At 42.6% G+C, this 16,807-nt stretch overlaps 1 protein-coding gene across 1 annotated transcript in view; it reads right to left on the reverse strand.

The window, feature by feature from the left end:
* Positions 1–251: 251 nt before the first annotated feature.
* Positions 252–16,807, reverse strand: part of LOC124290954 (alpha-aminoadipic semialdehyde synthase, mitochondrial-like) — a 33,897-nt gene continuing 17,341 nt past the window's right edge. Inside the window, exons 6-13 of the mRNA XM_046727800.1 lie at positions 13,990–14,066; positions 11,639–11,702; positions 8,667–8,834; positions 4,936–5,031; positions 4,296–4,408; positions 2,988–3,082; positions 1,314–1,490; positions 252–677 (exon numbers count right to left, since the gene is read on the reverse strand). Of these exons, the coding sequence (XP_046583756.1) occupies positions 568–677; positions 1,314–1,490; positions 2,988–3,082; positions 4,296–4,408; positions 4,936–5,031; positions 8,667–8,834; positions 11,639–11,702; positions 13,990–14,066 (900 nt within the window). The 3' untranslated portion in view covers positions 252–567. The remainder of the gene's footprint in view (positions 678–1,313; positions 1,491–2,987; positions 3,083–4,295; positions 4,409–4,935; positions 5,032–8,666; positions 8,835–11,638; positions 11,703–13,989; positions 14,067–16,807) is intronic.

Raw genomic sequence — 16,807 nt, forward strand, 5'->3', positions numbered from 1 at the left:
TGTTAAATTAACTCTCACATATTTTAGCTATATGGCGGCATAAAACTAAACTAAACATAATCAAGTCTGAACCAGACAAACCAGTGATTAACATCATAAGCATCGATCAACGCAAATAGGATGACATACCAGCTGAGCGAGTCTCACCATTCAATTCTGTTGGTCGCCTCTTACGACCAGCATGGGTTGGTGAAGACCAATTCTAACCCGGATCTTCACGGATAATATACAATAGGTAATTTAAATCAAGATGGCCTCCATCGGCACTGGGAATGCCGATATCTATATTCTTTGATAAATCATGAAACAAAGTATGTATAAAAGCTATATAAAATTGTCTTGTTTCCAGCATACACATTTGATAAATCAGTTTGGCCAATCGTTGTCATATCTGAGTTTTCATCTTGTCATAGCCTGGATGTGTCTTCTTTTTGTCAATATTGATAAATTAGCTCCTGAATATGTGTCACAAATTATGTTTCACAGAATCAATTCTCTATTTTTGTTTTCAACAATTCCCTATATTGAAATATACATGATGCTAATGTGTTTCTGTAAACATATACATTATGTTTTCCTGTCAGTGAAGATGATTCCCTTCTTCTCCAGGTCTGACAATAGAGGTCTGTAGATGCTTGGAGAGACAGGAAGCACGACCCCTCGCTCAGTTATCTCCCCTTGAAATGAATACAATAGGATTGTTTGTTGATTAACTCTGACATATTTTAGCTATATGGCGGCATAAAACTAAACTAAACATAATCAAGTCTGAACCAGACAAACCAGTGATTAACATCATAAGCATCGATCAACGCAAATAGGATGACATGCCAACGAGTCTCACCATTCAATTCTGTTGGTTGCCTCTTACGATAAGCATGGGTTGGTGAAGACCAATTCTAACCCGGACCTTCACGGGTAATATACAATAGGTAATCAAGATGGCCTCCATCGGCACTGGGAATGCCGATATCTATATTCTTTGATAAATCATGAAACAAAGTATGTATAAAAGCTATATAAAATTGTCTTGTTTCCAGCATACACATTTGATAAATCAGTTTGGCCAATTGTTGTCATATCTGAGTTATCATTTTGTCATAGCCTTGATGTGTCTTCTTTTTCTCATGTTTTGTTATAATCTTCAGGCTTTGTTTCATGGATATATTCACAAATGAAATTGACATAGAATATCAACATGAAAAACAAATGTGAAGGTTTGGGTTAGGGTGAATGGCAAACAATATACTAGGGACGGGACCAAACCCCAGTGTATTTGGGGATTCAGATATTCACTATGACCAGTTGCTTACCATTCAACAGCAGCATTGCTCCACTGGCTACTGTGTGACCAACTGTTTTGGCCATGGCGGAATGTTTTCCGACATCTCCATACACCGCCATATCCAACTTCCGGTCCTCACCGGAGCCGTCAGGGAAACTTCCGGTCACCTCGATGTGCATCACAACGAGGTCGCGTTCATCCGGGCCTGGAGCAAAATCAGGATGTATGGAGTCAAATTGTCATGTGCAATATCATAGATCTATTGAGAGCCACCGACATATAGATTTTTATGCATATAAAGTCAGCAGAATGGTATATATACATCTGACCCCGACTACTGGGTGAGGTAACGGTGTTTTTCCGTTGGGTGTTATGAGAGATGGCCGAAAGGTATCGACTATGGTGGCCTGAACTGATGGTGTTCGTTACTTCTTGCTATTTCAACACAGTCTCCGCCGAAGTCCACACACTTCTGCGGGTACAATGTCAGTTTTTCACGACTTCTAGCTTTAATATTATGACGCATTTGCCAAAGCAGAGAAGCATCATGTTTTCCATTTGTTGGGTTGGTCTTTTGAGAGGAGGTCAGTCCACCAGTATGGTTTCTGTGGAAACACCCCCCACCCACCCCCACCCTTAAAAACATAAGCTATCACCTTGACAGCTAATGGAAAATGCTTTGTCGTCTTTTCTTCACCGTCCCCAGACGCTTCCTCTCCTTTGACTGTCATTCAGGCTCCAGTCTGAACCCACGACTCGACGATGAGTCAGGAGCGTTTCTGATTTGGGGTTAGAAACCATGAAACCGTGCGTTCTGAATTCTTTGAATGTCCATTTTAATACCTCAGATTGTTCTCAGTTCTCTTTGACTCCATCTTAAATCATGCCCTATATTTTATCAACATTATCATTCTCCTTGTCAATGGTGTTAGGTGAAGGTCTTTCTGATCTTGAATCGAGGCTCCAGCCTCCTCTCTGGAACTCATCTGACCAACACTTCACAGGGGCGAAGGAAGAACCTTTGTACCATAAAGCTGATGTCATGTCCACATGAATGGCTGATGAAGTTTTTATTGAAGATACTTGCTGAAAGAGCGACATCCAATTACTTCAATTGTTATGTATTTGGATCTAATGCCGCCTGTGAGAACAAAGCATTATACTTTCCAAAATGAGGTGTACTGTACATCCTTCGTACTTAGACTCAAGACTTCTCAGCCTAACTTTGTATAACTCGAGAGGATTTCTGCATGCGTCTTTATAACGCTCCCTGGACCTAACGTTCATTGATAGTAAAATAATGTATATAGTGGGAGCACAATTCGGGGTAAATGCACAAGACCTTTCTACCTTGTTTGTTAGGGATATTCCAGCTATATGACGGTAGTCTGTAAATAATCGAGTCCAGACCAAACGATCCCATGATTGTCATCATGTGCATTTACCTCTGTAGTTAGGATACGAAGCCATGCAGTGAACAATTCAGTGAGCCTGACCTTCCGATCCCGTTAGTCGCCTCTTACGACAAGCATGGTTTGCTGAAGATCAATTCTAACCCGGATCTTCACGGTTGCTGTCTTATAATTGCCGTGAAAAGTTATATTGTGTATGGGTCGAGTGCTCCCCATATTTCGCCCTGATATGGGGACCTCAAAGTCCTTGTCATTCCCAAAATGTGCGTGCCAAACATGTCGGAACTCACCAAACATGAACTCCGATCTCTTCTCCAGATAATCAGCCAGAGTGTCAAGCGGTGTGTCTTTTGTCTCGATCTCTTCAGATTCGAGTAAACCCAATCTGTAGGATCAAATGTATAGTTCTCAAAAGTGAGTTAAGGCATAATTAGTTTCATATTTATTTAAATTCTCACACAAGATTAGCACAAGGCAACGCCGTTAGACAGGGACGACATACCGGTACCCCTCGCACTGATGGTTGGGTGAGTAAGATGGGTTTAACACCTCATTGACGTTTACCACTTCAATTTAACCTATAAACACGGCGTTGCGCTGATATCCATAGAAACATAAGGGCAAAACTGGATTCGATCTGACAGTCGTTGGTTTTTGGCGTGCCCAAGGGAAGCAACACAACACAGAAACTTGCGGCGCCATATACTACTGGGCCACCTGCCCCACCCATGTCATAATCGATCCTGACCATACGGACCAATGGTTAATAGCAAGAACACAAGGAGACATTCTTTGTTATTTGCACGATATCACAGAAAATGCTAACTCTATATTCTTTGATGGGGAGGTTCAGTGGTTACCAATGGACCAATGGTTAATAGCAAGAACACAAGGAGACACTCTTCGTTATTTGCACGATATCATAGAAAATGGTAACTCTATATTCTTTGATGGGGAGGTTCAGTGGTTAAAGTGTTACCTCGTCACCCGGGTTCGTTTTCCCCACATAGGTACACTGTGTGTGCCAATCAGTAGAAGGTAATGTTACCATAGCTACACAATGTTTTACACAAGGCGCAACGCCAAGACGTGCACTGCGGGGTAGCTCGTCACACGGGTTCGATTCCCCACATGGGTACGATGTGTGAAGCCCATTTCCGGTGCCCCCGGCTTGATATTGCTGGAATATTGCTGAAAGGGGCGTAAAACCATACTAACTCGTTCACTGGTTTCTTCCCGCTTATATTGTTAGGGCATCATTTTTTTTTTATGTGTTTCACGTCGCCACCAAATTCTGAACACGGGTCGGTCGTTCGGTCGGGAAAAAAAATAAAGACAAAATTATCTGAATAATGTTATTGATTCTCATTTACTGTAATTCTTATTACAATTCCTCGCGTTCTTTGGACTTGTGGCAGCTACTGATTAGAAGATAAACATTTTATATGACGAGGCGGTACGTTTTAGGTTCGAGTCGGCGGTTTTTGAATGAAAAAATGTTTTTTTTAAGGGGTCGGCAATAAAATTAGAAGGGTCGGTCGGGCGATGAGAAACACCGAAAATAAAAATGCTGGCCTTATACAAGTGTGAGAAATTACCTTTTTATGACCTCCAGTTGGCCTTGACCTCCAGCTTGATCTTTGACCTTTGACTCCAGATTTTCTGCCGAGATGTCTTCACTCAGCCCTAGCTCGTTGCAAATAAAGTTCCTCTTTTAAAAAAAAATGGCTGTGAATAATTTGAAAGATTCCAAGAATGATGATCACTATTACTGCAGTACAATGTTATTCAGTCATTGGCGCGTTGTCAAATGACTCCGTTCAAGTTTTTTAGACGTATCTGATGGAAAAAGAACATCGTTCGAAATTCTCAAAATTAGAACGTCGTTTAGAATGTTGTATGTCCTTGGACCCGAGTTGTCTTGAAATAAAGTGAAATATTTTATTTTTTTATTTTAAACTGAACTAAAACTAGTATCTGGTACTATCTGAAAAAGGTCAACCCCTTTAGTTGCAACGTCCTTGTAATGCCGTCGGGTTGCGCCAATTCTTTTCTGTAGACTGGTTTGCCCGCCCTTAGGCGCTGGCGCTCCTCTCTGTAATTTGGAGACGAAGGGGAGCATACCAGTCTTGCCTTGCTAGCTTAACAGCAACTGAAGTGTCGCTGCGAAGAAGCTTTAGTTTGGACGATAGGGGGCGTGAGTTTATCGGTCATTCCCATGGAGTGGCTGCTACCTACCCACGTTACTCCACGTGACCCCGCCTTTAGCAGACTCACAGGGGAGACGGAGAACAGACCCAGTTTCATCAAGCAAAGGACTCCAGCGCCGAAACCCTGTAATAGAATGAAACCATAAAACATGTCCACACGTACATACTTCGGGCACCTTGTGTTCGTTTTTGTGCTGACTCTTGCCGAATTCAACTGACATTTTGTAATAATTGATTCAAATACTCCAGATTGCTTGTGGCAAGTGTCCCTTCTTTTCATAATAACGTATGTATTTGTGCAGGAGTGGAGTTATCGATCGTTAATTTGTCAAAATTTCCCGGAATTTGGCGGAATCGATTTTGAAAATAATCATAGAAAGGATCCCTCAATCTGCAATACGTGAAGTGCTCGTTTTTCACATAAAACCATAAACCTGTGGCCAAAGGTGCAGTTATACAGTGCTATACATATACACCTTGTACCTGACCTGTCAAGGTACAGTACTATACATATACACCTTGTATCTGAGCTGTCAGGGTACAGTGCTATACATATACACCTTGTATCTGAGCTGTCAGAGTACAGTACTATACATATACACCTTGTATCTGAGCTGTCAGGGTACAGTGCTATACATATACACCTTGTATCTGAGCTGTCAGGGTACAGTACTATACACACCCACCTTGTACCTGAGCTGTCAGGGTACAGTACTATACATATACACCTTGTATCTGAGCTGTCAGGGTACAGTACTATACATATACACCTTGTATCTGAGCTGTCACGGTACAGTACTATACACATACACCTTGTACCTGAGCTGTTAGGGTACAGTACTATACACATACACCTTGTACCTACAGCTGTCAGGTCAGGTACAGTACTATACACATACACCTTGTACCTGAGCTGGGGTACAGTACTATACACATACACCTTGTACCTGAGCTGTCGGGGTACAGTACTATACACATACACCTTGTACCTGAGCTGTCAGGGTACAGTACTATACACATACACCTTGTACCTGAGCTGTCAGGGTACAGTACTATACACATACACCTTGTACCTGAGCTGTCAGGGTACAGTACTATACACATACACCTTGTACCTGAGCTGTCAGGGTACAGTACTATACACATACACCTTGTACCTGAGCTGTCAGGGTACAGTACTATACACATACACCTTGTACCTGAGCTGTCAGGGTACAGTACTATACACATACACCTTGTACCTGAGCTGTCAGGGTACAGTACTATACACATACACCTTGTACCTGAGCTGTCAGGGTACAGTACTATACACATACACCTTGTACCTGAGCTGTCAGGGTACAGTACTATACACATACACCTTGTACCTGAGCTGTCAGGGTACACAGTACTATACACATACACCTTGTACCTGAGCTGTCAGGGTACAGTACTATACACATACACCTTGTACCTGAGCTGTCAGGGTACAGTACTATACACATACACCTTGTACCTGAGCTGTCAGGGTACAGTACTATACACATACACCTTGTACCTGAGCTGTCAGGGTACAGTACTATACACATACACCTTGTACCTGAGCTGTCAGGGTACAGTACTATACACATACACCTTGTACCTGAGCTGTCAGGGTACAGTACTATACACATACACCTTGTACCTGAGCTGTCAGGGGTACAGTACTATACACATACACCTTGTACCTGAGCTGTCAGGGTACAGTACTATACACATACACACCTTGTACCTGAGCTGTCAGGGTACAGTACTATACACATACACCTTGTACCTGAGCTGTTAGGGTACAGTACTATACACATACACCTTGTACCTGAGCTGTCAGGGTACAGTACTATACACATACACCTTGTACCTGAGCTGTCAGGGTACAGTACTATACACATACACCTTGTACCTGAGCTGTCAGGGTACAGTACTATACACATACACCTTGTACCTGAGCTGTCAGAGTACAGTACTATACACATCCACCTTGTATCTGAGCTGTTAGGGTACAGTACTATACACATCCACCTTGTACCTGAGCTGTTAGGGTACAGTACTATACACATACACCTTGTACCTGAGCTGTCAGGGTACAGTACTGTGCACATTAAACGTGTATCTCAGTGTGTCTTGGTACAGTACTAAACATATCCAGCTTGTGTCTGAGCGTATCTGGGAACAGTACTACACATAATTAACTGCATCTCAGTGTGTCTTGGTAAAGTACTAAACATATTCAGCTTGTGTCTCAATGTGTCTAGGTACAGCACTACACATAATTAACTTGTATCTCAGCGTGTCTAGGTACAGTGCTAAACATATTCAGCTTGTGTCTCAGCATGTCTAGGTACAGTACTACACATAATTAACTTGTATCTCAGCGTGTCGGAGTACAGTACCACACATTGGATGTACAGTACTACACACAATTGTCAGGTTACACTACTACAATACAACCAGAAATTATTGAGACTTTAATGATTGTAAATTTTTATATTTTTTTCACTCATTACTCACGTATTAAATGTGAATATTAGCAGAACATAACTCCAGATTCAAAGACAGGTGAACAGTTAGTATTTTGTCAAGTCACCATGGGCAGCAATGCAGGCTTCAATGCGGCGGGGCATACTACTGATCAAAGAAGTTAGAAAGTCGTGGTCCATGCTGTCCCAATATCGGACCACCTCTTCTTTCATTTCAGCAATATTTGTCAGATTTTTCTTATTGACACTTTCCTTCATAAGTCCCCAAACAATTTCTATTGGATTTAGGTCAGGGCTATAGCTTGGCCAATCTAATAATGTCATATTTTGGGTCCGAAACCAGTCCTGTGAATGCTTTGAACGATGTTTTGAGTCGTTGTCCTGCTGGAAAATCCAAACATTTCCATAGAACACGTGAGCAGATGGAAATAAATGTCCCTCGAGAATATCTATGTACCGCTCACTGTTCATATTCCCTTCAAATACACAGAAGGGCGTTGCCCCTAACATAGATATGCCACCCCACACGTTAAATTTCGGACTGTACTTTGGGCGCTGATACAAAGGTTTTTCAATTTGTTTGGTCCAGAATTTCAGTGGATTAGGAAACAGCCACACAGAACTTTCATCTGAGAAAATCACATTGTCCCAGTTAAAATGTCTATGCTGTAAGCACCAGTTCAACCGTTGCTCCTTTTGTTCAGGTTTCATGATCGGTGATTGAATTCCTCAACTTTTCATGCCAACCCATTGCATGCAGCTCAGTTCTAATTGTCTCCTTACAGACAGCCACAGTTCCTCTATCAATCATATCCAGCCTTAAGTTTTTTAAACTCCTTCGTTTGTTTTTAGAAACAAGAATACCAAGCCGCCTCCTGTCACCGACAGTCAATATTCTAGGCCTGGGTGCTCAATGCGATATCCATTTGCAATATTTTTCAAAACACGATAAACAGTGGACAAAGGGATGCCTGTTCTACTTGAAATCACTTTAGCTGATCTGATGTCCTTGTTATAATACTCTAAAATCAACTTCCTCTTCTCTAAATCATCCATACTGAGGACCACTGAAAATGTCGTCTGCCAGCAAGTAAACAAAGGGGATAACTCTTCACAAACTAATGAAAAAGGATTAACGGGCTTGTCTCCCTTGAATGAAACCAAGCACTTGATAGCTGGTCAAGGTTGTTTATACTAGAAATCCAATTAAACATATTCCTAAAATTCTCAATAATTTCTGGTCATACTATATACACACATTTACCTTGTATCTCAGTGTGCCCCTAAGGAAGTTGTCGACAGTCTGTATTCCGTACAACGTCAGGTAAGCGGGCTTGAATACATTGGGGAATCCCTCCATCTTTAACTCCGGAATGAAGTCCAGATCTTGCGCAGACTCTACAAGGAAGGGGCCTTCGGGGATATGTTCAACCTGGAGAAAATGAATGACACTGAAGTCAGCAATGTTCTGGTTATATCAAGGGATGTTGTCGGAGTTTGAGCGAGGGAAACAAACAGTCGATAGTACGAGTAGAAAAACCTGGATCAACGATTATATGTTTGTGTGTTGTTTTACGCTGCACTCAGCAATATTCCAGCTATATGGTAGCAGTCTGTAAATAATCAAGTATGGACCACACAATCCAGTGATCAACAGCATGAGCATCGATCTACGCAACTGGGAACCGATGACATGTGTCAACCAAGTCAGCGAGCTTGACCACCCGATCCCGTTAGTTGCCTCTTACGACAAGTATATGCATGGATTGTTGAAAACCAATTCTAACCTGGATCTTCCGGGTTGGAAAACATGTGTAATACCTACCAAAATGTGTACACATTTAGAGCATGTGTTAAGATACATCTTGAATGTGAATAACTGGCATGCATGTCATGCATTTTATTGTTATGGATGTCTTTGAGGGGTTAGATACGCCCTTTCTGGTATTGTCATATTTATATAGGCATTCTTAAACCCCATTTGAAGGTGATTTTCCCAGTGAATAACTGACTTGCCTTGTCATGTGTTTGTGACGGGGTCACCGTTAGGAACTCACCTACAACGGACTTAGTGATTTCGAAAGTATATGTAAGTACTGTTTGTTGCTTCAGTGCCAGTGTTTCCTTTTGAAATCTTTGCATTTACCAAATCTACTAATATGTAGGATCTGGTCTGTGATTCAAATTCCATCTTCGCCCCTTTCATGAACCCATGTTCTTCAGCACCTTTTAACAGTATGCTTATAGGTACAGGTTTTAGCCTCACCCCGTTGTGCACTGACACGCTCTGGCATAATGTAGAAGATGTTCAGTATAATAATAATAATAAGAGTACTTTATAGCGCCTCATCCACATCACCCAGAGACATGCTCTAAGCGCATAACATATATACAGGTTATATGTACAGGAAAGTTGACGTCATAGATATTTCTTGAAGAGGTGAGTTTTGTGCTTGGACTTAAAGACTAGGAGTGATGGAGATGTTTTAAGATCCGATGGTAGAGAGTTCCAGAGAGTGGCAGCAGCATGAGAAAATGAATTTGCACCAAAGGTTTTGAGTTTGCACACAGGAACAACTAGCAAGAGTTGATCGCTGGAGCGGAGAGATCTTTCAGGTTTGTACAGTGTTATCAAATCATGGAGGTATGCTGGACCAATGCTATAAACAGACTGATAAACAAGGGAGAGAAGTTTAAATTCAATCCTCTCGCGGATCCGGAGCCAGTGAAGAGAATTGAGAGCTGGCGTAATATGGCGTTGAACCTAACTCACTGACTCACTGATAGCCCAGAATGAGAACAGTACATGTTTAAGACAATCAGCAGGAACTACATCTTCGTTAATTGGCCCCATATTTGTCTTTGGGTGGCTTAAACACCATTATTGTGGCCATTTCGTCATTGTGAACCTGGACCATCGGGAATATTGTTGTCGGGTTTGTGTAGGTTGAGTGTGGTTCTACGCCGCATTTTGACAAATATCCACCTAATCCCCAACACATCAACTGCAACAGCTCCCTCTTAAATATCCCAGCCCTTCACCAAATTACCCAACTCCTTACCAAATAACCTCGTCTCCTTGCCAAATACCCACACCCCTTATCAAATAACATCGTCTCCTTGCAAAATACCCTTACCCCTTACCAAATAACCTCGTCTCCTTGTCAAATACCCACACCCCTCATACAATACCGTCACCCCTCACCAAATAACCTCGTCTCCTAAATAACACCCTTTCTTCACCAAACAACACCACCCACTCACCATACATCCTCATCGCTTCACCAAGTGTCTGTGTCTCCTGATGAAATATCCTCGCCTCTCACCACATATACCCACCCCACCCCGTGCAACCCCCTCACCTGTCCGTCTTTAATTTACCATCCTCCCCCTGCAACCCTCTAACCTGTCCGTCTTTAATGTACCCTCCTCCCCGCGCAACCCTCACACCTGTCCGTCTTTAATCTACCCTCCTCCCCCTGCAACCCTCTTACCTGTCCGTCTTTAATCCCCCTCTTCCCCTGCAACCCTCTTACCTGTCCGTCTTTAATCTACCCTCCTCCCCTGCAACCCTCTTACCTGTCCGTCTTTAATCTACCCTCCTCCCCGCGCAACCCTCACACCTGTCCGTCTTTAATCTACCCTCCTCCCCGCGTGAAACCCTCACACCTGTCCGTCTTTAATCTACCCTCCTCCCCCTGCAACCCTCTTACCTGTCCGTCTTTAATCTACCCTCCCCCCTGCAACCCTCTTACCTGTCCGTCTTTAATCTACCCTCCTCCCCTGCAACCCTCTTACCTGTCCGTCTTTAATCTACCCCCTCCTCCCCTGCAACCCTCTTACCTGTCCGTCTTTAATCTACCCTCCTCCCCTGCAACCCTCTTACCTGTCCGTCTTTAATGTATCCTCCTCCCCTGCAACCCTCTCACCTGTCCGTCTTTAATCTACCCTCCTCCCCTGCAACCCTCTTACCTGTCCGTCTTTAATCTACCCCTCCTCCCCTGCAACCCTCTTACCTGTCCGTCTTTAATGTATCCTCCTCCCCCTGCAACCCTCTCACCTGACAGTCTTTAATGTATCCTCCTCCCCCTGCAACCCACTCACCTGTCAGTCTTTAATGTATCCCCCTTCCCCTGCAATCCACTCACCTGTCCGTCTTTAAAGTCTCCCCCTCTCCCTGCAATCCACTCACCTGTCCGTCTTTAATGTATCCCCCTCCCCCTGCAATCCACTCACCTGTCCGTCTTTAATGTATCCTCCTCCCCGGCGGCATGCGTACAAAGACCCCCGTGGATACCAGCTGAAACTCGGGAAACAACGATTACTCTTTAACCATAAATCTAAAATACGACGTGGTTTATTAATGGGGAAGAAGCAAACCAACTTGGCTCATACAGGTCGGCGTGCACCAGTTGCTTGCGATGTCAGTCACTGGATTGTCTGGTCGAGACTCGATTATTTTTTAGAGGAGAGTCATAAAACAATAATAATCTTGTGTTTTGTGTTAAGCAATAAGCAAACATTTTATAAAGCTATCAGTATCATTTTTTTGGATTTTTTATATCCCGCCTTCCCTCGGTTTTCATTTCAACGTAAGAAAAAAAACAATGATCTCATTCTTCCCCGCCGCTGTAGAAAATGTATAATTATTCTGATATGTTAAAACATGCTCACCATTCAATCCTAAAGATCAGCTTGATCTTTCTTCATCTACATCTAAATAATAAATGATTGTTTACGAAGCCAAGCGACTCGACCTACACCATGAATTAATTCAAAGACTATTACAAGTGATCTAAATATTGAATAAATAAATAAGTTATGCTATTAGTGACGAGCATGGTTTTTTTAATATTTTAAAAATATTTAGGTTTGCCTGTTTGAGAGAGAAGATATACATGAGATACATAAACTACGGATAGTGAGTGAGTTGTGTTTTACGCCACTTTTAGCAATATTACAGCAATATCACGGCGGGGGACACCAGAAATGGGTTTTACACAATGTGCCCATGTGAAAATACGGATAGCCTAATCCCTAAGACTACATAGGTGAGATCTATGTCGCATAAGTTGGAATATAGAAGAAATGAAATGTAGTCGTGTTATGCTGGTGGCGCATATATGAACGATGCCTTGGTTGCACGTGTGACAGGCACATGTAACGTTAATAAGACCACATAAAAAATATTCGTGGCGGGCGGATTATAATTTTACATTTTATTTTATGTAAAAAAAAACTGATTTTTGTGGAAATGTACACTTTTTCTTAGATAGAAAATTAAAAAAGGTCATGCACATTTTGAGAGTCAAAGTTGCATTTTCTCTAGTGTAAAAGAAAAATCTCAGGTCGGGTCGAATGTTTGGTTCGGGCGGTAATGAGAAACAAGAATATTTCTATATATGGCCAAATGATAATTTGCATATTCCTATATGCAAGGGGTCGGTGTTCTCGGTAAGGAGTGACATGTCGATGCCGGTGGCTTGCGGTGTATAGACGTTGACTTTGGTTGGTTTGTTGATTTAACGCCGCACTCAGCAATATTCCAGCTATATGGCGGCGGTCTGTAAATAATCGGGTCTGGACCAGACAATCCAGTGGTCAATAGCATAAACATCGATCTGCGCAATTGGGAACCGATGACATGTGGCAACCAAGTCAGCATTTCTTACCACCCGATCCCGTTAGTCGCCCTTACGACAAGCATGGAATACTGAAGATTAATATTCTAACCCGGATCTTCACGGGTGCATTATTAAGTGATGGAGACAAATATTTGTCACGTATTCTCAGCATTTAGGTCTTGGAATGAAATGTTCAGTTGGACAATGGTTGTCGTGAATCAGTCGCATGATAACCTTGACAAGTGAACGCGTGTCTGAGAGAGTATCAGCCAGTGACAGAGCGAGATGGGTGGGTGCATGCGTACATGCGTGAGACAGCAGATTAGAGATGAAGTGAGCGATGGCAGGTGGTCTCGGGGGCAGAACCTAAGACTACAGCCCAATATGTTACAAATCTAAAACGCGTGCGTGAGTGCGCGAGTAAGTGAGTGAGGTTTAAGGTAGTTTTGAGCAGCTGTATCTCGGCATGTCGAAGTGATGAGGATCTAAGACATTTCCCACTTCGGATCGAAAAGAACGCAAACCTTTGCCACACCCGCGACAACCCCATTGAAAGATGAATGTTTGGGTTTTACTGTGAGCCATTTAGACGTTTGGTGGATGTAATCAGAACTTTAACCCTTCTATATTTGGGTCCACCTGGGCTGTCGCGATAAGTGAAATGTCCACCTTCCTGTGTGCACTTTCACCGATAGTCTTAGGCTACCAGCTGCTGTACCAATGCTTGTAAGGTCCTGCTTCTTGTATGCGCATCCGCTCGACAGTCTGAGGGTTATCGCGGGGTTGCGGTGGCCTAGTGGTTAAAACGGTCGCTCATCAAACCGAAGACACGTTTTCGATTCCCCACATGGGTACAATGTGTGAAGCCCATTTCTGGTGTCCCCCGCCGTGATATTGCTGGAATATTGCTACAAGCGGCATAAAACCTTACTCACTCACTCACTGAGTCTCATCTCATCTCACCTGAACTTGTACTTGAGGGGATTGTCCGCACACTCCGGAGCAGGGAGCCCGCCACACCATAGCTGATACGACGTCACCTGTAACACAACATTGCCGACAGTGTCACTTTTCAGTTATGATGTTTCCCTAAAGGAATCTGAAGACAGCATACATACAATGTAAGGAAGGATGTTGTAAAAGCAGGCACTATTCCCCCAATACTGTGTATTCCACGAGCTTGTCACAATTCGGTGTTTACGCTTGACGATACAAGGTACGCCTACAATGTATTCATGAGGCAATCATCTCCACTAACCTATATCATAGTCTACTTTCTCTTGACTTTCATATTGTCTAAGGGGCGGTGTGGTAGCCCAGTGGTTAAAGCGTTCGCTCGTCACGCCGAAGACCCGGGTTCGATTCCCCACATGGGTACAATGTGTGAAGCCCATTTCCGGTGTCCCCCGCCGTGATTTTGCTTGAATATTGCTACAAGCGGCATAAAACCCAACTCACTCACTCATATTGTCTAGTGGACGACTTTGTTTAATTTGTTTACATTCCGTCGTTACACGACATGAGTTCTGCTGCACAGCGTCAGGCTGCCAAATCTGATTTCTTTGAGCCAAATAGTGTGAAAGGGCAGGACAAGATAACACCTTTCCCGAACACCTGGTGTCATCACTGATTTTCAGTGGTCGATTCATATCATTTTCACATTTATTTTACACCAAATGGAATTCTTTTCTCAGGACAGTCAAGCCTGGATATTCCTTCGCAGTAATGTTTTATACTCAAGGTTGTTTAAATCATTAAACGCAAATATTAGCGAGGTTTCGGAATGGAATTTGTTGTTAATCACTTGTTCAAGAAGTACCTCACGGGCAGTCACACAAAATACGTCAACTGACTGCGTAATCTGATAGTGTACAAAGGAGCCTTAATTGACAAGCCGTTGAGTCAAACGTGAATGTTAAATTGAAACATCTATTGTTGGAGCACGGAGGCGTACACGCCAAACTGGCGCAAGGCATCATCACTGCGTGTACCTACCGCTTGGTTACAGCCCACGTTTCCGGCAAAAGTGGATTTATTTCTTCCAGTAAGCAGCAAGCACATCTTATAATCTGAAGTTTCTCATCCAAATACGAACATTTGTAAGAAGTGAAACATTACCAAACATGACAAAGTTGTTTCGAAAAGTTCAAACGCAAATAGTCGTGTAAATAACGGTGTGCTCCATCACTAGACAACCCTGATGAAAAGAACACAGAAAACGAGTCCTTGACAATGAAAGCAATTAAGAGTGGGGATTGTAATTTGCATAACCACTGCTTTATACAATCACCATTCATCATAACAGATACTGCTTGTCTTACAGTTCAAAGGTTTATTGGCTGAACATGATTGATAAAACTGAGCGATATCACGTCAACGATCTCTCATATCAGGAACCCGACGACCAACCTATTGACCGATTATTTCATTTTCCTACATTTATAGACCAGATAAAGCCCAAAGAACGGAATAGATCATTCCGCGAATAATAAGTACATTTATCATATAATAGCACGGTTTCTGGACAGGATAAAGACAACGTATAATAACGGCGGTGTTCGTTAGAGAGTTCAAAGATCAATATGCAAATCTAACGATAGCCTTGCTCCAAGGCTGTACTGAATGCTAAATGTATAATTATGCATAGTAATTCTATCCTTAAAGATCCAAGTCTAGATAAGTGGACAGTCTAAGGACTGTTAGTGCCCTTTCTTTCGCTCATTTCTTTATAAGTTTTCACTACCCGTGAAGGTCCGGGTTAGAATATTGATCTTCAGTAACCCATGCTTGTCGTAAGAGGTGATTAACGGGATCGGGTGGTCAGGCTCGCTGACTTGGTTGACACGTCATCGGTTCCCAATTGCGCAGATCGATGCTCATGCTGTTGATCACTGGATTGTCTGTTCCAGACTCGATTATTTACAGCCCGCCACCATATAGCTGGAATATTGCTGAGCGCGGCGTCAAACTCAACACACTCACTGTAATTTTTCGCAGCAACATTACAGCTATAATTATGGCTTGAAAACTTGTTACTAATTGGGTCTGGACCAGACAATCCAGTGACTGACATTACGAACAATAGTACAATCATTCTTCTAGATTTAAAACCCCTGTGGAAAGTTAGTTACTTGTTTCATATGTGTTAACGCCTTTACCATATGCCCCAGTATTTCTGTAAACACAATATTTGAAATATAACGTTGATTTTTGTTGAATGGCAGTTTCTTTAGACATTACACACTGTTCACTACAAACGTAGGTGAAATACAGTGCCGAGGCACTATTTCGTAAATAATTGTAGTTTCAAGCAACCGTACATTTACAGGACATTTAGTTTTGAACGGTCGAATAAACTCGTACCTTCCGGGAAAGAACGTATTGGTCTGTCTAGACATCGATTATCAATCAGAGCTTGGTGAAGCGTGATGTGTATTATACAACTGACCTCACGAGTAAATTGGGGCAGGTCGATTGGATTATGTCGGAAATAAATAATATTGTTATACTGGATCAGTTTGCTTGGTGTAAGTGTGTTATGTTAAACGCTTCTGTGGACCTTGCAGCATATTGGAAGCACCACTGTCTGCTGGCCTCCTGTGGGGGACTTGATGGACCGGTCGGACAACTTAATGGATTAGGTGGTCAGGCTTAGTGACTAGGTTGATTGGATGTCATCGTGTCCAAACTGAGTATCACGAAGGGCATGATGCCAACGTCACTATTTTCTTGTATATCTTATGCCGAGGAGGACCTTTCTACTGCCATTCATACACAGCCA

Source organism: Haliotis rubra, unplaced genomic scaffold (genome assembly GCF_003918875.1).
Source record: "Haliotis rubra isolate DU_JTF1 unplaced genomic scaffold, ASM391887v1 Scf479, whole genome shotgun sequence".
NCBI classification, from domain to species: domain Eukaryota; kingdom Metazoa; phylum Mollusca; class Gastropoda; order Lepetellida; family Haliotidae; genus Haliotis; species Haliotis rubra.